Genomic DNA, 24,102 nt, shown 5'->3' with positions numbered 1-24,102 from the left:
TATACCACATGCCATTTTTAAAAATATATTTTTTAGTTGTAGATGGACACAATACCTTTATTTTGTTTATTATTTTTTTATGAGGTGCTGAGGATTGAATCTAGTTCCTCACACATGCAAGACAAGCACTATACCATGCCACAACCCCAGCTATCACATGCCATTTTTTAGTTCTTTTTTGGGACCAGAAGAATATATTCAATTTTTTGCATGTAATGTCTCATTTACTCTTCACCACAACTCTATAAGTACAATTATTTTTCTTTTCATTTTATAGTTGAATAAACTTAGATACAGAGAGGCAAAAAGAGTGTGAGGTTGCCTAATAATAGGTGAAAGACCTGGGATTCGAACCTGGGTATCTGGCTGTAGGGTTGAATTCTTAACCATTATTCTTTTTTTTTTTTTTTTTTTTTAATATCTTTATTTTATTTTTATTGGTGCTGAGAATCGAACCCAGTACCTCATGCATGGTAGGCGAGCACTCTACCTCTGAGCCACAACCCCAGCTCTTAATCATTATTCTTTACAAGATTGGAAGGGGTATTCAAGTTTTGGCCAGAAGACCCATAGGGGATTCAGATCCAGTGAATGGGAGCAAGATTCCTTGATCTTTAAGGTTCCAGATAGCCTGGATAATGTTCTGTTTCCTCCTCCAGCACCATCAAAATGGACAACTTTACTGCTCATCTCTTTGACATCTACAAACAAGTCTTGGGAGAAGGCATTGCCCAGGTAACCATTCCCAGCCCCTCCCCAAGTCTGGGACCTGCCCCCTCATCTCTCGTATTTTGTTTTGCTTTTTTTTTTGTTTGTTTTGTTTTGTTTTTACCAGAAGAATTTGGCGCAGGCCTTGATTTCTTGTGGATCTATCTCTCACTGGTCCCCACTGAGTTTGTACATCCCAGCAATTCTGGGATGACCAGAAGAATGATCCTGCTGGGTTTGGGAATATTAGTGCATCTTACCTCTACATGGAGTTCATGGTACCTGTCTGTCTGTAACTAAATTATAAGAGGCAGCCCTTGGGCAGATGCCTCAGCCTTCAGTTTTTCCCACAGACTGTGTTCCTGGGTCTGAACCGCTCAGACTACATGTTCCAGCGCAGCGCAGATGGCTCCCCAGCCCTGAAACAGATTGAAATCAACACTATCTCTGCCAGCTTTGGGGGCCTGGCCTCCCGTACTCCAGCCGTGCACCAGTAGGTTTCTTGGGTGGCTGTGGGCCAGCCTGATGGAGGTTGAATCACTGGTTGAACCAGGGATCTCCATGACTGTGCCTTCCTGGGCCCTAGGTCACGGGTTCTCTCTACCTACACACATCCTGTGTCCTGCAGCATAGTTTCCACTTGTAATCAGATTCTTAGTGTGTCAGGGAGAGAAGGGACCTCATGGCTTATCTAGTCTTACTTATCTGGTCATTAAGCAAGTCAGTGTTTCAGATAGAGGAACAGAATCTGCAAGGGACTTGCAGTGAGAAAGAATTTGACATGTCTGATATCATGAAAGGAATTCTGAATCTAAGGTAGAGAGGAGTGCAGGAGCTTCCATGTGGTGGTTGGGTCACAGTAGTAGCCATTCCTAGCCAGCAGATACTTCAGGTTGCTGTGATTCCAGATGGACTGCAGCAGCATTCCAGGAGGCATCTGAGGGCCCAGGGGAAGGGACTTCAGCTCACTTGGGCCTCAACAGCTCCTGTGGGCACGTACATCAAGGATCAGGGTGAGAGCAGCTCAGCATATTTCAGCTAAAGTAGATCTTGTAAGAGGTGATGGTAAGAAGCTTTTAAGTGTGCACATGATTATTTGAGTAATGTTTCTATGAGGTTAAGGGCATAGGGGTCTTCTGGTCAATCCAATAACTGAACAGCCATCTCTCTTCCAACAGACATGTTCTCAATGTCTTGAGCAAGACCAAAGAAGCTGCGAAGATCCTCTCCAATAATCCCAGCAAGGGACTGGCCCTGGGGATTGCCAAAGCCTGGGAGCTCTATGGCTCAGCCAAGTAAGGATGTAGAAAAAAAATGGCAGCTCTTTTACTGCTTTAGATTCAGCATTCATGGGTCCAGCATCTTCTCTTTTGCTTGACATCGTTAGGGAATGAAGGGATTTTGCTAAGAACAGAAACTTAGATGTTTAAGTGCCAAAATTATTATAATGAAGTTTTGTTTTGGGCTTCCTCCCCATACCTCCATCCCTGTACCAGAGATTGAACCCAGGGGTGCTCTACCACTGAGCCACATCCCCAGCCTTTTTTCTTTTTTGAGACAGGGTCTCACTGAATCGCTGAGGCTGGCCTTTAACTGTCCATCCTTTTGCCTCAGCCTTCCAAGTAGCTGGAATTATATATGTGTACTTGGGCTTCCTTTTTAAATATGCAATGGTATTGGCTAGAGATAATATTCCTCTTGGTGACTGCCTCTTGCTGCAATGCAGCTGTGCCACCTAGGGTTAGAGAGACAGCTCTACGGGTAGGCTCTAAGTTCTCCTTTTCTTCATAGTTTTCCTGCCTACTTCCCAATTATCAGCTCTGACTTTTTTTTTTGCCCTTTTCTTTTTGTGGTGCCAGGGATCATCCCAGGGCCTTGAGAATGCTAGGCAAGTGTTACACTCCTGCGCTACACCCCTGGCCCCTTCTCCTACTTTCATGCTCTCAGGGTGTTTGATTTTAGAATGCTCCCCTGTCATCCCCATATCTCCTTTCTGATTTTCTGTGTTTTGGAGAAACAAGTGATCCATGTTGTTATGATTATGTCTAAAGAGTATGAGGGCCTCTCGGATGAGTAATTGCATAAGCTTTGGCTTGGGAATTTTATGGTATCCATTTTATCTGCTTAGAGGCATTTTTTGCTTTCTTCCTATTTCTCAACCATGTTCCAGATGTCTGAAGATACTAGGTAAGTGATGCAAGATAATTGAGGGATTATAATACTAACAGTTATTGCAATGTTCATATAGCATTAACAATTATCCCTTAAAGAGCACTTACTAGTGCCATACCTTAGAGCACTTTCTGGTGCTCAAGTGATTTACATACAGGATCTCATGGTATCCTCATGACAAATACTCTAAGGTAGGTACTATTCATCTCCCTGTTTTATAGAAGAGGAAACTGAGTTTCAGAGAAGTGAAGTGACTTGTTCAAGGTCAAATGGTGAGTAGGTGGCAGAATCCAGAGTCTATCTTCCTCCAGAACCTGTATTTGTGTGTGTGTATGTGTGCGTATGGAGAGTTTTTTTGTGGTATAGGGGAGCTCTACCACTGAACTACCTCCCCAGCCCTTTTCATTGTTAATTTTGAGATAGTTTGAAGCTGGCCTCAAACTTCCAGTCCTCCGTGTTTCACCTCCTGAGTAGCTACAGAGCCTGTATTCTTTTTTTTTTTTTTTAAAGAGAGAGAATTTTTTAATATTTATTTTTCAGTTCTCGGTGGACACAACATCTTTATTTTACTTTTATATGGTGCTGAGGATGGAACCCAGTGCCCTGTGCATGCCAGACGAGCATGTTACCACTTGAGCCACATCCCCAGCCCAAAGCCTGTATTCTTAATCATACTATTACCTCCAAGAGAGTATCTGTGGGCTTGCTAAACAAGCCCACAGGATCGAAAGAGAAAAAAAAAAAAAAAACCTCAGACGATAAGCAGAGGCCATCAGACAATTATTCTGTCAAGTAGAACTCTTGGTTAGGTTGCATTTTGAGAGAGTGAAGCCAGGGGATGAGTCAACTGGTGAGCTGCTGATGGACAAACACTATAGAGGGCTCCGGCCAGGCTGTGAATAGCATGAAGAGAAAAGACTTATTGCCCAGAATTGAACACTGCCCAGAATTGAACACTGGTGGGTAGGAGCTATTCATCTTACGCAGCGCCTAAGCTGGAACTGGTTTCTGCCATTATGAGTAGAATAGGCTCCGCTGATTCAACACAATGGCCTTGGCAAGTCATTTCTTTTTTCTGAGATTTAGCTTTCTTATTTGTAAAGTAGAAGTGATAATAATACCTAAAAGGGTGGAAGTGAGAATTAAATAAGGCCATGGACCTGAAAAATGCTTTAAAAATTCAGTGTGGATCATGTGGTTCATTTGATGATGGTGGTGGTGGTGGTGGTGGTGATGATGATGATGATGATAAAAATAGCTACTATTGAATTTTATTTAACACAAGAAACTGAGGCTTAGAAAGGTTTAGTAACTTGCCTAAAGTTATGTAATTAGTAAGTTTAGAATTTATCTGCCTCTAAAACCTGAGTTCTCTCTACTTCACTAGTATGGATTGAAAAACCAAGCTTAACATTTGTAAAGATGAATTTTCATTAGTTATCTCATGCTTTTTAAGATTTTTTTTAAAGGAAGGCTAGACAATTTATTATGATTTCAATTTAGACAAACTCTAGGGTCTATGATTAGAATGAATAGAATAAGAAAAATGCTTAAAAGGTTGGGAACTATGATCTGATTAACTGTAATCTATCTCCTCAGCACCTTGGAAATTCAGGGTCCAGAGAAAGAAACACTTGTTTTAGGACACATCACAAGTCACTTGCAGAGGCATGAGTAGCATTGAGAGGTCCTCTCTCCAAGCTATCATGCTAGAGCCACTTAACCACCTTCCTTAGGTGACAATTTTTGTAGTCTTCCTTGGTTCCAACTGCTCATAACTAAAGGAAGGAGGAGATACAATGTTTCTTGGTCTAATGCCCATTGTTTGTCAGGTGGCAGGCTGAATTAATTAGCCAGAGCATGCAATTCCACTTTAACCTTCAGCCTCCAGCCTTCCTCCTCCATGGCTTCTAGGAAGCAGTTCAGTCTGGGCCAGATGCCACCTCCCACACATACCTACCTATGTGCAGAGCATTTCAGTGGTTCATAGTGCAAAATGAAGAACAAGGCCTTTGTCCCTTCGGACTCTCTCAGGGCAAGATGGCTTAAGAGAGCATCACTTCTAACTTGTCTCTAAGACGCCCAGCTCAAAGCCAAGACTCAGCTTAATGTCACATCTGGCTTCATGAGATTTCAGGTGGGCTGGGATAGGGGACATTTTAGGACCTGTATTTTGGCCAAGTGGAAAGAAGTCAGGAAAACAGAGTTTATAGTCCAAGAGGTTCAGCTAAGATGGGGAAAAACAAAGACAAAGAGATAAGAGGCCCAGTACAGGAGGTCAGGAATATACACTTAGCATCCTCAACCAATGTTCCCAATGGTCTTAGCAAGATACAACAGGCACAGAGCAGTACAATTTCAGTAAAAATGGAGTTTGATATTATAAGCATTGGCTTTATGAGGCTTGTGGCTCATAAAGGCTTTTTAAGAGTAGGCCTTTTTTGACACTGAAAATATCTTAACTGGCAGTTCAAACAGTTCTCTGCATAAGCTTTTCCTTGAGTTCTCAAGCCCCTGTTTCTTTAAGAAACACATGGATAAAGAAAGAGGAAGAGGCCCAGTAAGCCACTTTGATCCCATTAGTACTGTGAGATCAAACATGGTCCTGTGGACATCACAGAAATGTTGGGAAGCCCCGGGTGATAATGTCTTATTTGTAGTTAGATCTGTGGCTTTCTGTAGAGATCTGTCTAGCTCTTCTAAAGTTTTATGCAAAAACCACAATTGTTTTTGCTTTGTACCAGGGATTAAACCTAGGAGTGCTTACCCCTGAGCCACATCCCTAACACTTTTTATTTTTTATTTTGAGACAGGTTCTCACTAAGTTGCCTAGGGCCTTGCTAAGTTTCTGAGGCTGGGCTCATATTTGCAATCCTCCTGCCTCAGGCTCCTGAGTTGCCCATGTCTAGCTACACTCTTTTCTTTCTTTCTTTTTTTTTTTCTTTTAGTTGTAGATGGACTCAATACCCTTATTTTATTTATTGTTTTTATATGGTGCTCAGGATTGAACTCAGTGCCTCACATGTGCTAGGCAAGCACTCTATCACTGAGCTACAATCCTAGCCTCACTCTTTTATTATATGTTTACAATCTAGTAATGGAATCACTTGTACTTGACCCCCAGCATTATTTATTTACAAAATATTCAACAGTCTTACCTGTTTCTTCTTCTGGATTTTGGAATCATTATGTTCTGTTGTAAGAAAAAAAAATCCTCTTGGGTTTTTGAGATGGGTTTAAATCTAAAATTGACATCATTATAATTTTTTCCCTTTATTTCTTTTTTTAATTTTTCCTTTAAGGCAAAGTGTAAGTTGCCTAGGCTAGCCTTCAATTTGTAATTCTCTTATCTCAGCTTCCCAAGTACCTGGGACTTTAGACATGTGCCACATGCCCAACTATTACTGTATTTCATATACCCACTAGAGAAGGGGTAGAGACATCTCCATATATTCCAAGTTTCCTGTTGTCAGAAAATAAGATGTTATAGCCTTAGGTGTCTATGCCTGAGTTAATCCCAAATTAAGGTAACATCTACTCTTTTAGGGAAACTGTTTTATTCTTATAGGGGGCGGGGGAGAAAGGATAAGCTCTATAGCAGCCTCAGGCCATTTGTGTTCTTTCTCCAGTGCTCAGGTGCTACTGATTGCTCAAGAGAAGGAAAGGAACATATTTGACCAGCGTGCCATAGAGAATGAGTTACTAGCCAAGTAAGTATGTGGTCCCAATGGGAAGGGCCACTCAGAACACAGCATCTGCTCCTTCTGACTCTTGTCCATCTTTCCCAGGAAGATCCATGTAATCCGGCGAAGATTTGAAGATGTCTCTGAAAAGGGGTCTCTAGACCAAGACCGAAGGTTGTTTATGTAAGCATCCCCAAAGATCCACTAGCCGATTTGTTCATGAAACCCTCTTTCCCCAAATAATCTTTCCTTCTGGATGGGATGGATGGTTTGTTTTCTTTTTTCCTAATTTCTGAAATATTCTTCAGGAAATTTTGGAGAAAGGCCAAGCAAACTGCTTCTAGAAGGTTGTCTCATAACTGATGACATCTGGATAAGGGTGTCATCCTTAAAGTTAACCTTTGTTTTCATACTCCTCTGAGCTCTGCAAAGTTTTCTTGCCCCTCTTGGTGGCTGGTCAAGTCCAGCCTAAGCAGTTGGGCTGGACAGTCAGGGAAGCAGAGGGCCAGCTGGCTTATTCTGTGATTTATCTAGATTCCATTCTCTGAGATTGGGCCTGGATTTGTCTTCTAAGCCAGGCCTTGCCCTTCCCTCCATGGGCCACTACAAGGTGACCACAGGTTTGGAAATTTGTGATTGTTAAAGTTCAAATCTCCATGGGATTTCACAATACCACTTAATTTTTAAAAATCTGTTTTATGTATTTTTTTAGTTGTTGATGGACCTTTATTTTATTCATTTATTTGTATGTGGTGCTGAGGATCAAACCCAGTGCCTCACACATTCTAGGCAAGTGCTCAACCACTGAGCCACAACCCCAGCCCTTACTTCTTTTTTTTTAAATTAAACAAAGTGGCTTACTTTCTAGATAAACCAATACTATCAAATAGGTCAAAGAAAAGAGGAAGAAATTTAAAGGTAGTCTTTTTTTTTTTTTTTTTTTTGTAGTACTGGGGGTTGAACCAAGGGCCTTGTACATGCGAGGCAGGCACTCTACCAACTAAGTTATATCCCCAGCCCAAGTCTATATTTTAATTAGACTCATTTTTGCACCTCATCCCACCCCACCATTTTAAGAAATCTTAGGTTTCAGCTACTTTAAGCAGTGGAAATACAAGTTCGTGTTTGTTTGGGGCACCAGGTAATAAACCCAGGGATGCTTTACCACTGAGCTACATCCCCAGCCCTTTTTAGATTTTGAGACAGGGTCTCGAAAAATTGCTTAAGGCTGGCCTTTAACTTACAATTTATCTGCCTCAGCTTCCCAAGTTTCTGCGATTACGGGTGTGCACTACCACATCTGACTAAAGTTTGTTTTTCTATGCATGGTAATATGATTCTGTTACTCAGTCATTTTGAGGCCATGTGATTTTGAATTTACCTGATTTGATTCCAGTTACCTTCCTGTTTCCCTGTAGTCTCCTTAGAATGACTCTAGATGTAGAATATTCTAAAACATTCCATATTGGACATCTCTGTGTTTTTAGTGAAAGCACTGGTAGTGTAGGTATCTCCTTTCAATAGTTCCAGTGAACCCTAGCCCAGGTCCTATGGACTGACTTTCAGAAAAGCCAAATGCATTTTGATATAATCTGAAATTGATTGAACCACTGAACACATCAGTTACAATTTAACAACAGTAGCTTTTTCTGTTATGTTCTAGGGATGGCCAGGAAATTGCTGTGGTTTACTTCCGGGACGGCTACATGCCAACTCAGTACAGTACCCAGGTTGGTATTTTTCTGTTAGATAATTCTTTGCCTCCTGGGACTTAGCCCAACCTAGATGTCACAACAACCAGGGTTTTTCTGAGTCTTAGCTTCAATTTCTCCTCAGGGAACTTGCTGTTGGAACCTCCTTCCCTCCTGCAAGTGTATCTACCTCTCACTCTGCAAACACACTGTCCTCTAGAATCAGCATCCTCAGGAATTTAGTGCTTTAACCACTCACACATTTTCTAGAGATGGGCTGGCAGATATTTAAAAACTATCTTTCTGGGCATAAAAGTACCAGCTTATAACATTTGTTGATTTCTCTAGTACAATTTTGAGCTCCCCAGCTCAACATCTCTGAATACAGAGTCGGGAAGAGAAGGGTACAGTCAGCTCTCACTAGCTGATGCAAGCTAGTTCTAGCATACCACTGATCATTTTCTTCTTCTTTACCGCTCCTTTATCTGAGTCAGAAAGTTTTTATCATCTGTCCACTCATGTTCATGGAAGTAATGATCTTACTTCATCTTGTTATCCTACCATGTCGTTGAAATTATTTACCACATTCATTATATCACTTAACTATTGCCCTGTGAAGCATATAGTTACCCCCATTACACAGATGGAGAAACTAAGGTTTGGAGAAATGCAGAGGCTTATCTAAGGTCCCACAGGAAGTTTCCAGGCTTCCTGACCTTCAGGCCAGTAGTGTATTGTATCCTGGTATTCCCAGGATACCATTCCAGGCTTTCTGACCTTCAGGCCAGTAATGTATCCTGGTATTCCCAGGATACCATTCTTCTGTCCTGCTCCTAACGTACATACCACGGAGAGACTTAAGAAGCCCTGCTTTCATTTGGGAGAAGGTAAAGGAGGGGATAAGTTAGGAAATACCATTGGCAATGGTCTGGGAGTCATTAGCCTGACTCTGCCTCTTGGGACCATTCCTGGGTTTCAGTTTCTGAAAGCAGGAACTATAAAATCGAGGGAACTCCTTTCAGGTCTACAGTTCATCTAGGTTTCCCCCCTGGGTTGACCTCTACAGAGGGCAGCTGGACGGAGGTGGCAACTCTACAGAAGTTCCTTTTCTCTAGAGAAGTGGTAGCAATGTTGGGAACTTGCTGATTAGAGAAGAAACTATCTGTTGGGACCCATCCTGGATCTAAGTTTCAAGATGGGGATGGGGGAAGAGGCCCAAGAAAACTTAGAGGGAGAGCTAACAGGGTAAGGAAAGTAGTGTATATAAGGAAGTGGACATTTTTAGGGAACTGAGAAGCTCAAACTGGGTTTAGAACAAAGGAGATAGATCTATAAAGCTTAGTGACTTGCTAGATGACCCTGGGCAAATCCCTGCTCATGTTTGGATTGTGCTTTCCCTGCTTGTGACTTAATGAGGTACTTCTGGGTTTATCTCATGTTCTGGGCACCTGTGACTCTGCCTGGAACCCCAGACCAATAATTAGATGATTGGGATTATTGGGTAAAGATAAGGTAAAAGTGCCACAGGGGAGCAGCATTGAATATGGCAGGAGTTGCTCAAGTCTTAGCCTTGATCCTGCTATGGACAGTTTGCTGTGATCTGGAGCCAAGGACAGACTGTCTCCCCAGTGCCTGAGAATAGGGACCAAAACTGGGATACGTGATTCTCTGATGTTTCCTGCTTCTTATATCCTAAGCTCCTGACACAACAGGTCATTTATCTTGTGATCACCACCAGCGGGCTTTTGTCCATATTTTTCTGTTAGCCTGAGTACCCCATCTCCATTGAGTCTCACCATCAGACTGCCTTTCTCCAGGATACTGCTTGAATGAATTTCACTTTAGTCAGCCACAGTAACAAATAACAAATACTTATTGAGCACCTATGAAGTGCCAGGAACTATGTAAGATAGCGGGGATTCAGAAGAAAATAAGACAAGAATCTGGTCCTAATGGAGCTCACAGTCTGATCAGAGAATGCGGCCTTGGAAAATTTTTTTAAAGAGTGTTTTTTCTCCTAGTTGGGAAGCAACTGCTTTGAATGAAACAGCAGGGTGAAAAGATAGAGAATTATGTTGAACCTACATTAAATAGGGTAGTCAAAGAAGGCTTCTCTGAGAAGGTAACTGAGTCAAGACTTAATGATAAGAAGGATCTAGCAATTTCTGGAAAAAGCCAAAAGAAAGAGAATTTCAGACATAGGGAAAACACAAATGCAAAGGATCTGAGGAGGTTTTGTGTGTTTGAGGAATGATAGGCTTATGTGGCTAGAATGGGGAAATCAGGACTCAGGAGTAGGGGTCAGGGGTGGCAATATGGCAATATGAAAAAACAGACAAGAGCCAGATCCCACAGGGTCTTATAGGCCATGATAAGGAGTTTGGATTTTTTATTTGGTAAAAAACAACAGACTTATACACTCTGAAGAAAAACCAGAGTTTGGAGTGTTGAATTTTATTTGAAATTCGGTGGGAAACTGAACTCATAAATAAGTGGCCCAAGCCCTTCGAACCTCATCATCAGTTTTTCTATATCCTCATAAAAGATTTTTCACCTTTTGTCATTTCCCTTTATTTTTGGTCATGTATCAGTGTGCTAGACTCTGAGCTCCTTAAGGCAAGAATCCCATGGATTCAAAAAGGTCACACTTTCCTCACAAGGATATTGCAATGATCTTGGGAGATAATCAATGTGAAGATAAAAATCATAATCAGTAATGATCAGCAGACATGAACTAAAATAGATTTCTTTTTGCTTTTTGTGTTCCTCCCTCTGCAGAACTGGAAAGCACGCTTACTGCTGGAGAGGTCATGCGCTGTTAAATGCCCGGACATTGCCACCCAGCTGGCTGGGACTAAAAAGGTGCAGCAGGAGCTGAGCCAGGCGGGCGTGCTGGAGATGTTGCTCCCTGGCCAGCCTGAGGCTGTGGCCCGCCTCCGTGCCACCTTCGCTGGTCTCTACTCATTGGACATGGTACATAAGCAACCCATTTCTCCCATCACAGGCCTATTAGTGACAGAAAGCTGGAGCCCGATGTGTCGGGAAGGATGGAACTGGCATTATGGTTATTATTGTGACTTGTGTCAATGGTGCTCTGGGGAACCCTTAGAACCTTGGAGATGAGAGCAGCCTCAGAGGGCTGGAATTCACTGTCAACTCCTCAACAAAGGTAGAGATGGGGGTGTCAACCAGGGGACAGGACTAAGGCAGGTAGCAAGAATTGAGGAATAGCTGTACCCACTGTCTAGACTACCTGCTGCAGAACCTGTGTTGCCAGAGGAAGACCTATTCTCCTTGTGTTTATGACTACAAGGGTTGTGGGGATCACATCTGAAAAGAAATGTCCAGCCTGAAAGAGCAAGTGGCTGTGCCTACTCCTGCTCTTCCCATAATCCTACTTGTATGATCAGCAGGACTCTCATTACTTCTTTTTGTCTTAAAACTGTGTGATGACTACTTTCTGCCTCTTGCCAGGGTGAAGAAGGGGACCAGGCTATTACTGAGGCTCTTGCTGCCCCAAACCGGTTTGTGCTAAAGCCTCAAAGAGAGGGTGGAGGTAGGTGAATCCCCCTCTGCAGAGCTGCTCAGTAAAAGGAGCTACCAAGTTGTCACCAGTGAATACTTCCATGGACATAGGTCAGGCATGGTGGATACAAGAGGAAGTGACATAGGTCCCACCAAGGACAGTGTCCCCCGAGACCCTGTGACCAAGTGCTGTGGAATACAGGGGACTTAACCAGCACTGGAGGGTTTGGGCAACTTTAGTTTGAGGTGCCTTGGACAGATGATAGAGTAGCAGATAGTAGTGTGTTAGGTTCCACAAAATACATGTCTGTCTTCCTGCCTCATTTGAAACTCCTTGAGGGCAGGGATCATGTCTGCCTCATAGATCCAAAGATGGTTTTTGACCTGGTTGGAGTTTTCCAGGTAGAAAAGGGGGATGAGTGTTCTAAACAGAAGGAACAATCTCAAGCAAGAGCACTAGGCCATGAAAGCATGGTATGTTTTGAGGTTAATGAGAAACTGGTGAGGTTGGAGTAGCAGATGGTAGGAGGCATTATAAAGAGCACTGAATGTATGTTAGGAAATTGGATTTTTTGATGGGAAGCCATTAGAGAGTTTTAAGCAGGAAGGGGACGTTTGATTGATTAAGGATCCCACTGGCTATCAGTGGTAAGAACTTGCAAAACGTACAGTGTTTCGGCCATTATAGATTTCCTGGAATGAAGAGACTGGTGGCAAAGAGACTATAAAGGAAGCTGGTACAGTTGTCCAGAAGAATGATGTAGAGGCCCAGACTAGGGCTATGACATCATGGAGCACAGACTGGAGAGACATGTCTGAGGTAGTGTCCGAGGTAAAGCAGGAGGAGGATATGAAATAGGACTCAGGGGATGCCTTTTGCCTAATTGGGAATTGGAAGTCTAAGAGGGGCATATTGAAGCAGAAATTGAGTTCTGTTTGGACATGCTGAGTTTGTTTTGGAGACCTGTGGGACATTTGTGTGATATCTAGAGCAAGCAGCTTAAGCTAAAGATACAGGAGTTAACAAATTATGGGGTATAGGTGGGATCTTGGAAATACAGAAGAGAACTCCCTGAAAAAAGGTATATGGAAGAGAGAACAAGGGTGTAGGATAGATTCCTGGGGAACCCCAACATTTAAGAATAGAAGGAACTGAGGCTGAGAAGAAGCATCCATAGACAGGAGAACCAGGCAGGATGGTGTGATGGTAGGTGTGTTCCCTTGTGTAAGGGCTTTCCTGTTAGATTGGCCTTGGATTGTTAGAAGCCAGATGTACTCCAGCTTTACTGAGCTGGTGTCATGAACTAAGGCTGTTGAGTTATTCACATGGCCCCAGAAGTGAAAAAGATAAGTACAGGATTCAAGGTAACTGGCCAGTTTAATTGCAGGCAACAACTTGTATGGGGAGGAAATGGTGCAGGCCCTGGAGCAGCTAAAGGACCGCGAGGAGAGGGCCTCCTACATCCTCATGGAGAAGATTGAACCTGAGCCTTTTGCAAACTGCCTGCTGCGGCCTGGCAGCCCTGTCAGAGTGGTCCAGTGCATCTCAGAGCTGGGCATCTTTGGAGTCTATGTCAGGTGAGCCAACAAGGGGAAGCTCCTTTCCTACCTCCCAACAGATAGTGGAAGGAGCTAGAAGAAACCCTGGACAGAGTCAGGAATCATGGCTTCAGTCCCAGTTCTGCCAATCCCTAGCTTTTTTACTTATTTCCTTGTCTATGAAATGAGGCCAAGGACTCAAGACCTGCCCACCTCACAGAGCTCTCAAATGAAGCCCATATGAGAAGTATTTTGCTTCTCAACATATAAAGGAACTTCTCATATAATGGAAATTGCAGATGGTACCAAGAGAATTGAGAATAGATCGTCTGACAGGAGTAGATTCTCCAGGGAGGAAGAGAGTTTGGATCCAGCTCAAAGTCCCCTGGGGATTCTGGAGAAAGATGAGAAAGGTCAGCTAGACATCATTCAGTGGCTTTGAAGAGCTATATAGCCCCTGGATTTGGATTTGCACACAAAGAATCAGAAAGAGAGGAGGACTTGGGAATTTGTAAGTAACAAGTCCCTCATGCTACTTCCTACAAAATACTTCAAGGTTAGGGCAAGGAATACCAGATGCTCCCTGCCAAAACCTGCCCCTCCACAACCTCCCCTTCTAACCACTTTCAGCATCTCTGCCTGTCACTCCTACCACCCCCACAGCCACCTTGAGAGAGAAAACTCATAGCTCAGGACATGAATTGAGAGTGTTGTTCTTGCTTTATTTACTCTTCAGGATCTACTTGCAAAGTGAGGGGTGTTATCCCAATTTTAAATTGAGGAAATTGATAGTTAGAAAGGCTAAGGAATTTGCTCCAAGGATACAAAGCTACTAATTTCCAAGCTAGAATGCAAACCTAAATCTACTCTAAAATCCTAGCACTATTTTAGATATAGTAGGTTACCCATGTACTGCTTAGCTGGGACCAGGAAAAGTCCTGGGTTTGGTGATGTTGTATGTCTTCTGACCCCAATTCTATAGGCAGGGAAAGACACTTGTGATGAACAAGCACGTGGGGCATCTACTTCGAACCAAAGCCATCGAGCATGCAGATGGGGGTGTGGCTGCAGGAGTAGCAGTCCTGGACAACCCATACCCTGTATGAGGGCACAGCCTGGACAGCCTGGACTTCACTTAAGAGATCTTCTATCCCACGTACTTGTCACTAATTTCCGAACCCTCCTACCTTAGGAGGGCCCTTCTCTCCCAAAGTTTTCTAAGGTCTAGTGTGAAGGATCTGAGGACCAGAAAGGCTGTGTTTCCATTAGATGAGATCTAGAAGCCCCCAAATCTTTGAGGTGTGGAAGGGAGCTGCTCTGAGGTCAAGGTCCATAAATTCTGCTATACTCCTCTTGGCCCCTCATCAGCCTTTTCAGCAGCTTCCAGTGCCTGACTTGGGATAGGACTGAGTGATAGAAAGAGGAGAGATAAGGGGGGGAGCATAGACTTTTTTCCATCTCTGCCTTAAATAAAATTACATTACTGACTGTTGAATCGTTGTTTTATATACAGAGGAAAGTTATAATCTAGATCAGCCCACTTACAGTGGATTGGGGCAGGGAATGTGACTGGGCTGTAGTCAGGGTCTCCCTAGACCCAGACCCTATGGATGGGATCCTGAAGTTCCAATCTTTAGTCACTCACTAACACTCCCATAGGATCATAGGGAAAAGTGGGAGTCCCTGACAGAAGCCCAGGTGGGAAGGCAACCACAATGGGATATGAAAGTTGTGAAGTGGCTTCAGTCACTCTTGCTTAACTGAGGGGCTTGTCAGAGTTCCTGCCTGCCTCTTCTCAAAAGTTTTAGAAGGAAGACACTGGGGTAGTCCTAGGGAATATCGCTCCTCTTCCTACCTGCCACACAAATCAGAGCAGCTACATGTACAGCCTGAAAGATACTTAAGAAAACCAGTCACACCTTCTTGAGGTCACAAACTTTATTCCTACAACCATGGAGCTTAAGCATCAACAGGGCAAGAAAAGAGAGTTCCATATGAGTGTATCTCTCATGGGCAGGCTCTGTTCATGGAAAGGTGGGTACAGGACAGGGAAGATAAGTTCCTCTGATCCTAGTAACAAAATACACCCACTCCTCCAAAGAAGCAGATGATTTGAAAAGCATCTAGAGACTGAACTGGCTTGCACAGTCTCTGGAGCAAAGAGGGAATTCAGACTCAGAACAGAAGCAGCAAAGTATTTTTAAAAAATAATTATTATTCCTGGACTCACAAACTGTCATTCCTAAAAACAAGTGCATATCCAAGATAAGTACTGGTGCTTTCTGAGAAAGCTGACACAGGATTATAGGGTTGGCTCCCAGCTTCAGTCTAGGCCCTTATTTACCCTCTGAACTTAAGTTAGGGACATGGTCTTTAGGTCCCTGTACTGGGCATGGAGAGTTCTTTAGACACTGGAGACATATTAGTCTGAGGCTGACTTGGGACTTTGTCCCTTTTGCCTGGCAGTCACAGGAAACTGTCTCCATATAAGGACAAAGTGTGGGTCAGGATTGGCCCTCAGTACTCCTAGAAAGGGGACAGGGAGGACGGACAGAACTTTGGAGAGCCAAGCAGGAGAATCCTGGGTAAAGAGTCTTGTTCACTGGATGGTCAGGCAGCGGTGGCTAAAGAGGTGACTGATGACAGATGGGTCAGCCACTGTAGATGTGTCCCCCATGTCATGGTCATTCTGAGCAATCTTTCGAAGCACTCGCCTCATGATTTTTCCTGGGGGACCACAAGCCTCTGGTTACTAAGTGACAGCACTGACCCACCCAGCCCCACCAAAGGCTTTCATCCACACACCCCATACCACTGGGCCTCAGCCCATCCCAATCCCTGGAGGTATCTGAACATACCTGAGCGGGTTTTAGGCAAGCCAGGTGCATTCTGGATGTAGTCTGGTGTGGCAATCGGGCCAATCTTTTCTCTAACTGTAATCAACAAATCAAGTTTTTCTTCAGCACCTTTAGCCAGACTCTCAAAAGCCAAGGGAGGGATGGTTTAGTCCCCCAACTGTTTCCTCTTGAAGGCCCTGTCTACAGAGTCACCCTCAGGTTCTCTGCCTCTCCTATTATATCTTACCCCATGTTCGTGGAACTCTGGCTATAGAATCAGCCAGCCAGAATTTGAATACACCTTTCAGGAAGTATAGTCTTGGGCACCTGAAGTTTCTTCATCTTTGAAACTAGAGTAACAATAGTATCTCTTTCATGGAGGTGATTATAGGGATTAAATGGGGTCATGCATTTAAAGCACTAAGCCCAGTGGTGGCACAAAAAAAGTATTAAATAATTGTTGGCTATTATTATTAACCTGTAGAAAGACTAGTAGGTAGAAATCATTTGGACCATGGAACCCCGTGAGCTCTATTCATGGTTTGGGGAACAGCTTGCTACAGCCCCTCCCTAACAACATGCAGATCCTCTAATCCTTGCTGAGGGGAGCTCCTTACTCTGCTTCTTGAGCTCCTCAGTGAGGGTGGGGCTGAAGCTGTGGCCATCACACAGGGTAACAAAGCAGTAGAGGCATTCGCCCTTCACAGGATGAGGATGGCCCACCACAGCTGCCTCTGCCACAGCCTCGTGTTCCACAAGTGCTGACTCCACTTCTGCTGTACTCAGCAAGTGTCCTTGTCAAGAGAAAGGAAATGCCATGAGAGATTCCAGCCTTTGCCTCAGCCTTTGTTCCATTGGTACCGACAGGGCAGACCCCAGTCTGCATGGGGAATGCCCTTCATCCAGTCCTCACGTGGCATGTTTCCAGTTACCTCACCACCCCAGTCCCTCTTCTAGGCATATTCCAGTGCTGATCATTCTTCCAAAACCTGGACCCAGAACTGAATACCACACTCCACACATGTCTGGTCTGGCCAGATGACAATCCTGGGTCTCTATGAAGTTTTTAGCTGGGAATTGTCAGGGTAACAGAGCTAATGAAATAGTAGGGGGTCCTGGGCCCTCACCAGATACATTGAGCATGTCATCAATCCTGCCAGTGATCCAGTAATAGCCATCCTGGTCCCGCCGACAGCCTGGGAAGAAATGCACAACATATAAATACCCCACAATAGAGCACATGATCCACATTACCAAACTGTCATACCCACTGCAGTAGATTTCTAGTAAGTCTTTCAGCTTCCAGCCTCCATGATGGTCCTATTGATCTCCATTAAAGCCCTGCAAATAGTTCTCTTTCTCACTCTGTAAGGTTAGTCTGTGTAATCAACAGAATTTGGCAGAAATGATGGGATGTCATTTCTTTTTTTTTTTCTTTTTTTTTCAATTATTTCTTTTTTTTTTTTTTCATCTTTCATACATCTTTTTTTTTTCTTAACATTCAGTTCTTAAGTTTTAGATGGACACAATATCTTTACATTTATATGGTGCTGAGGATCGAACCCAATGACTTGTGCATGCCAGGCGAGCATGCCACCACTGAGCCACGACCCCAGCCCAATAGGATGTCATTTCTGAGATTAGATTACAGAAGACACATTGGCTTCCACCTTGGATGTATTCTCTCAGATCTTGTACTCTAGGGAAAGCCAGCTGCCACGTTGTAAGTAGCCCTACAGAGATGGTGAGAAACTGAGTATTTCTGCCAGCAGCCACATGATTGAGTAAGAAAGTGGGTCCTCTAGACTCAGTCATACCTTTAGATAACTACAGCCCCTACCAACAGTTTGATTGCAATCCATTAGAGACACTTGACAAAGAACCACCCATCTAAGCTGTTCACTGATCCTGATAACTCAGAAACTGTGAGATAATATAATACTTGTTGTTTTGAGTTACCAACTTTGAGGGTAATTTATTCCATGGCTGTAAATAACTAATATAGCCATCTCAAGTCGCTGTAACTCAGGTAGTTGTTTTCTAAACAGTAAAGTAGTTCTTATCACTCCCCTTCTTAAACATGTAAATGTCTCTCATTGTACTTTGAATAAAATCTAAACTGCTCATCATGGCCCACAAGACCCTATATTATTTACTCTCCAGCTTCACGTGATATTCTTCCCTGTGCTTACTACACTCTAGCCATACAGGCTTCAGTCCATTCCTCATTCATTTCAAGCTGTGTTGGAGCTGGGGGTGTAGCTTAATGGTAGAGCACTTGCCTAGCATGCATAAGGCCCTGAGTTACATACCCAGCACTGCAACAAATAACAAAAAAAGACAAAAACACCACTTTGTGTCCTACTGAAAACAATACTCCTAATCTAGATTTCCCTGTATCTGGTTCTTTTTCACCCCTCAAGTCTCTGCTCAAATGTCAGTTCAGAAAAGCTGCCTCTGACCACTCTCTACTCTGTGTTGAGTAGCTGTCCCTGAAGACACTCTTTATCACATTATTTTCATCATATCACTTACCTCTACCTAAGATAAGCTTATTTACTTGTTTGCTGGATTTATTGTCTGTCTCTTTCTAACTAAAATGAAATCCCATGATAAAAGATACCTTGACTATTATTCATGGTAATATACCTTGTGCTTATTAGATCAGTGGTTGGGCATAGTAGGTGCTCAGTAAATACTTATAGATGAATGGACTTGGCGGACAAACAGGCTCCAAACATGGAGACACACATGACATAGTAACAAACATTGCTACATGCTCCATCTCTTGTCAACACAGGATCAAAAAACAAGAAAACTCTTAGACATTTAACATTAGATGGCATCATCTTGAGACCTTTCCTGCAATACTCATTCCTGTTCTTAAAGTTTTCTCTGTTGCTCTGCCTGTTTACTAGACAGTGATATTTAGGACATGTTCCTTTCTGTTCTCTACCCTTAACCAGCTCTTTTGAAAATGGAAGGTGAAGGTACATCTTAATGGGAGGTACAGGGAGAGGCTAGCCAAGGCTCACCATCTCCTGTCACGTAGTACCCAGGGAACTTCTTAAAGTAGGTGGTCTCAAAGCGTGTGTGGTTCCCATAAACCGTGCGCATTATCCCTGGCCAGGGCTGCTTAAACACCTGTGGAGGGAGGAAGGCACAGTGATCACAACTGCTAGGCTGTCTCAGAGGAAGATAATCATTGCTTTGTTAAATATAGGGAGGAATATCCTAAAGTCCATTCCTGGGAAGTAAGACAAACTATAAGCTTTGGAGATGAATGATCCTGGCTTGGAATCCCAATCCTACAACTTACTAGCTAGCTATGTGATCTCAGGAAACTAACTTTGCTTCTCTTAGAATCCTCATTTGTAAACCTGAGAAAATAATTTCAATCTTCTTAAGTTATTTTGAGGATTAAATTAATAGTATGTAGAAACTACTTAGCACAATGTTCTGTTAATTATAAGCTTTTAGTAAATTTAAAGTCCAGCTTAAAGCAAATGAAAACAGTCATATAAAAAAATGGGACTCAAACCAGGTATGGTGGCACATGACTAAAATCCCTGGTATTCAGGAGACTAAGGCATTAAAAGTTTGGGGATAGCCTAGGCAATTTAGCAAGATCTTATCAAAAAATGCTCAGTGATAGAGTGCCCCTGAGTTTAATCTCCAGTACCACACCAAAAACAAAACAAAAAAATGGGTCCCACACATGAGTTAATAATAATGTTCTGTGGTAGCAGATTCATGGGAACAGATGGAATTATAGGCTGAGTCAAAAGGCCTAGATTCAAGTCCTGCTCCTGTTACTAACTGTTCTTAGAAAAATGAAATTGGGTAGGGTCTGGAAGACATGGCTGATAAGATCCCTATTAAGTACTAACACAAACATCATAATAGCTAACATTTATTGAGCACTAACTTCTAGGTTTTGTGCTAACCGCTTTCCATGGATTATCTAATTGACAAAACAGCCACAGGAGACAAAAGTAATATTAAAACCCAACTTTCCAAATAAGAAAAGTTAGGTTCAAAGGTATTAGGTAACTTCTCTGAGGTCATAGAAGAGGCAGAGCCAGGATTTGAACCCAGACAGGCTGACTCAAGAGCCTACATGATTATCTATGTGTTATTAAGCCTCCTGTCTTAAGAATGTTTGTCAAAGGAAGAATTAGGACTGTCTTCCATACCCCAAAAAATATCATTGGGGTGGGGGGCTAGGACTATGGCTCAGTGGTAGAGCGCTTGCAAAAAAAAAAAAAAATAGCATGTGTGAGGCACTGGGTTCAATTCTCAGCACCATGAATAAATAAATGAATAAAATAAAGGTCCATCAACAACTAAAAGATTTTTTTTTAAAGTTTCATAGAGAATCTTTGAGCAGAATCTTAAAAGGTCCATAAGAACCTTGTGCACCAAAAGGCAGAGAGGCAAAGTATCTAGAAGAATTCCTCCTGAAGTCTTTCAATAGAGGACAAACCACCAACTGTGGAGCTTCAGTTCTAAGCAGCTACCAAGAGAGATCAGGTTATTAACTCTGAAGTAAAGTAGTTGTGGTAGATCCTTTTCCTTCTTCAAAGGACCCCCCTCCACCAAAAAAAAAAAAAAAAAAAAAAGGCAGGGCCTTACCAGATAACCTTCAGCTTCACCTTCTAACTCTTCCCCAGATTCATTCAGGATTGCAGGAGCTACGCCAAAGAAAGGGAAGGACTAAAAGCAAATAGGAGACAGAACCCAAGAAAAGGAATGAGACAATTCTGACTCAACTCCAAAGGAGCCCCAGCGCCCCAAATTCCTCATACATATGGGTCCATTCTCTAGTAGACCAAATACCCCACAACCCTATCCCTGCCAAGCCCAGGACCAACAGGGGAAATTCACTCACAGCAGAACCAGGTTTCATGGGTGTGGCACCAGGGAGGGGGGTCAGCATGTGGCCACCCTGTGGAAATCAGAGATCAGGGGTTTGAGTCAGTTTTCCAACATTGTCCCTGAGCCCATCCTTCTGAACCCCTCACTCACTGTCTCTGTTTGCCAGAAGGTGTCCACGATGGGGCAGCGCCAGGCACCTACCACCCGGTGGTACCACAGCCAGGCCTCAGGGTTGATAGGTTCACCCACTGTCCCTAGCACCTGCAAGGATGCCCGGCTATGCCTTGGGCAGGGAATGGGAGAGAGGAAATTTCTGAGTACCACTGGGAGCCAGGGTACACATGTCCTGGTCCTTCTCTTACTTTCTCCCCTATTCGCATCAGGGAATTGGAACAATGGGGAAAAAACTATGTACAAAGGGCAACACCCAGCTCTGAAGGATTTCTATCTATAGGACACCAACTGGGAAGGGGGTGTCTCACTTGATGACAGGTTCATCTCCAAACTTCATGAGCAGACGAATGGCTGTCGGTGCTGTGTAGAACTTGGTCACCTTGTATTTGTCCACGATGCTCCATAGGCGACTCACATCTGGGTATGTGGGGATCCCTTCAAACTGACCCCAGTGAAAGCAGCAGATCATTCCTGGTCCTTCCCAAGAGTCTTACCATTCCCCTAACATTCCCTTAGCTTCAGTATTTTGCCCTATCTGACCAACCAAGTAGAGAACTTCCTAGTCACCACACACAACCCCTCAAGGACTCCTGTTTTTCCAGGAAACAAGTCCACTGCCTCTAGTCTAAGTGTCTTGGGAAGCAGTCACCCAGGATAATCTTGTCCATCCCCCAGCCTAGGCCAGGTGGCCATGAGTTCCAGTTCCCTTCTCACCAAAACACTGGTGGCACCATTTGCCAGTGGCCCATAGGTGACATAGGAATGGCCAGTGATCCAGCCAATGTCTGCTGTGCACCAAAACACATCCTCTGCGTGGAAGTCAAACACATACTTGAAGGTTGTAGCCACATAAAGCATGTAACCGCCAACTGTGTGTACCACACCCTGTAGAAGGAATAGTGCTTCTGGTTGGGCTCTTGTACCCAACTCCACTGACCAAAAAATGGAGGCTGGGCAAAGCTGGAGCAGACCCTTCTCAGGGATTCTGACCCTGTCAGCATCCCTTTCACAGCATCTGTCTCTCTTCCATCTCCTTTCTCCATGTTCCCATCTTATCTCCTTTATCACATACCTGATATCACACATGCATAGCATCCCATCATTCCAACCTACACACTCAAATTCTATGTATTTATTTGTTTGTTTGTTTTTGGTACTGGGGACTGGACCCCTGGATGTTCTATCACTGAGCTACATCCCCAGTCCTTTTTATTTTTTGAGACAAGGTCTCACTAAATTGCCCAGGCTGGTCTTGAACTTGCAATCCTCCTGCCTCAACCTCCTGAGTTACTGGGATTACAGATTTGCATCATAGTGCCCAGCAACCTCAGAGTATATTTCTAAGTCACCCACATTACTCACACACACACATGAACACTCCTAGCACTTACATCTGAGTATTTGCACCCACACACTCAATTCCACATTGTCAGAGTGATTGGAATAAACAGTCACCCTTACCCCCTCCCTAACCTATCCCTAGAAAGGAGATGCCAAAATTGTGTTTTTAAAGACCCATTGAGGGATATTCCAAATGATGGAGAGAACTTAGGGAGTAGGGTAGGTGGGAAAGCAGAGTGACATAGCTTTCAAGTCTTTCAGATCAATTAAAGAGTCAGTTTTCTTAAGTCCTTCCAGCTCTCACACTGTGCTCTAGCAGAGGATGTCAACAGTGAGCCATGAAGAAGTAATTGAATGATTCCTGTGCCCATCCTTGACACTGACACTCTCTTTCCACCAAACCATGAGGGAATGGGCAAGTAGCATCCATGTCAGTCACACAGACTAATCCTTTCGCCATTTTCTGGGCCCCCATCTGACTTATCTTACCCTGGGCTTCACCTTCTAGTAACTGAGAATTTATGTCTTAATTTGATTTAGAAAAGGGAATGTAACATTTTTGAAACTCAGAGTTGTAGAATAAAATTCCTGTTGTTACATGCTTTCCCAGAAACCCACTATTTACTCTTACATAGTAGAGACAACCACACATAAACACTTGCCTTGGGTTTGCCTGTGGAACCACTGGTATATAGGATGAAGAGTGGGTCCTCAGCATCACACCACTCAGGCTCAAACTCATCCCCTGCCTCTTGCATGAGTTCATGCCACCACAAATCAACCCCTTGATTCCAGGAGATCTGCAGAGACAGGAAGACAGGAATGGCAGGGAAGGATGGTGAGCAACTCAAGATGGGAGCAGGAGACAGCCCTACCTGGCACCTGGAGGGATGGGGTGGGACTAGTAGATGAAGGTACAGGAAGGGAAGGAGGGCCCTGCAAGGATAAAATGGGCAAAACAAAAAGAACCACAGGTTTCCTGGGTTCTTCAAGCACCCTGACATCCTTCCTCCACCCCTACACACCTCTTCCCTCACCAAGCCTCAGGCTGAGGAGGGTCCCTTGGTTGGTTACTTCCCATCCTTCAATTCTCAGCTGAATGTCACCTTCTTAGCTTTTACCTAAACAGTATCTGATAGATTCCCATCCCATCCCTGCTATTTTTATTAATCACATCATATTTCTTTCTCGAATAACATATATTTCTAGTGATCTTCTTTGTTTACTTGATTATTGTCTCCCTTGACTAGATTCTAGTGACCACTACGATGACAGTGGCATGTCACCCTTTTTTCACCCCTAGGTCCCCAACACTTAGTAAAGTGCCTGACACTCAAAAGACATTCAGTAAAATTTTTGTTGGATGAATGACTAGCACACACAGCCTGCATACACACATGTACTATGGGACTAGGGCTCATCAGCAGGGATACAGACACCACACAATTTAGAAATGCAAAGTCAGTCAGAGTCTGCAAGTGAGGTGGGCATTTGACCCTGTTAGTAGTAAAGAAATCAACAGATCTTGGTCCAAGCACTTTTTCCTTGTATATC

The 24,102-nt window shown here is 43.5% G+C and overlaps 2 protein-coding genes across 7 annotated transcripts in view; one reads left to right on the top strand and one right to left on the bottom strand.

The window, feature by feature from the left end:
• The window catches only part of Gss (glutathione synthetase), a 69,629-nt gene that overhangs the window by 13,434 nt on the left and 32,093 nt on the right, over window positions 1–24,102 (top strand). For 3 of the 4 annotated variants that reach the window (XM_076851736.1, XM_076851735.1, XM_076851738.1), the window contains 10 exons: window positions 660–735; window positions 1,062–1,201; window positions 1,887–2,003; window positions 6,510–6,590; window positions 6,669–6,746; window positions 8,227–8,293; window positions 11,033–11,227; window positions 11,729–11,810; window positions 13,168–13,357; window positions 14,301–14,813. In XM_076851736.1, the coding sequence (XP_076707851.1) occupies window positions 660–735; window positions 1,062–1,201; window positions 1,887–2,003; window positions 6,510–6,590; window positions 6,669–6,746; window positions 8,227–8,293; window positions 11,033–11,227; window positions 11,729–11,810; window positions 13,168–13,357; window positions 14,301–14,424 (1,150 nt within the window). In that variant the 3' untranslated portion in view covers window positions 14,425–14,813. Of the gene's footprint in view, window positions 1–659; window positions 736–1,061; window positions 1,202–1,886; window positions 2,004–6,509; window positions 6,591–6,668; window positions 6,747–8,226; window positions 8,294–11,032; window positions 11,228–11,728; window positions 11,811–13,167; window positions 13,358–14,300; window positions 14,814–24,102 lie in introns of those variants that run through there. The other variant, XM_076851737.1, reaches the window with a different exon arrangement.
• Window positions 15,239–24,102, bottom strand: part of Acss2 (acyl-CoA synthetase short chain family member 2) — a 49,076-nt gene continuing 40,212 nt past the window's right edge. For all 3 annotated transcript variants that reach the window (XM_076851732.1, XM_076851733.1, XM_076851734.1), the window contains 11 exons: window positions 23,211–23,348; window positions 21,922–22,092; window positions 21,516–21,649; window positions 21,184–21,316; window positions 21,047–21,103; window positions 20,791–20,871; window positions 19,191–19,299; window positions 17,283–17,351; window positions 16,773–16,949; window positions 16,177–16,251; window positions 15,239–16,045 (listed from right to left, as the gene is read on the bottom strand). In XM_076851732.1, coding sequence (XP_076707847.1) covers window positions 15,918–16,045; window positions 16,177–16,251; window positions 16,773–16,949; window positions 17,283–17,351; window positions 19,191–19,299; window positions 20,791–20,871; window positions 21,047–21,103; window positions 21,184–21,316; window positions 21,516–21,649; window positions 21,922–22,092; window positions 23,211–23,348 — 1,272 coding nt within the window. In that variant the 3' untranslated portion in view covers window positions 15,239–15,917. The remainder of the gene's footprint in view (window positions 16,046–16,176; window positions 16,252–16,772; window positions 16,950–17,282; window positions 17,352–19,190; window positions 19,300–20,790; window positions 20,872–21,046; window positions 21,104–21,183; window positions 21,317–21,515; window positions 21,650–21,921; window positions 22,093–23,210; window positions 23,349–24,102) is intronic.

This window comes from Callospermophilus lateralis, chromosome 3 (assembly GCF_048772815.1).
Source record: "Callospermophilus lateralis isolate mCalLat2 chromosome 3, mCalLat2.hap1, whole genome shotgun sequence".
Taxonomy (NCBI): domain Eukaryota; kingdom Metazoa; phylum Chordata; class Mammalia; order Rodentia; family Sciuridae; genus Callospermophilus; species Callospermophilus lateralis.
Note: the sequence above shows the minus strand (reverse complement) of the source record. Positions and strands in the feature narration are given on the sequence as shown.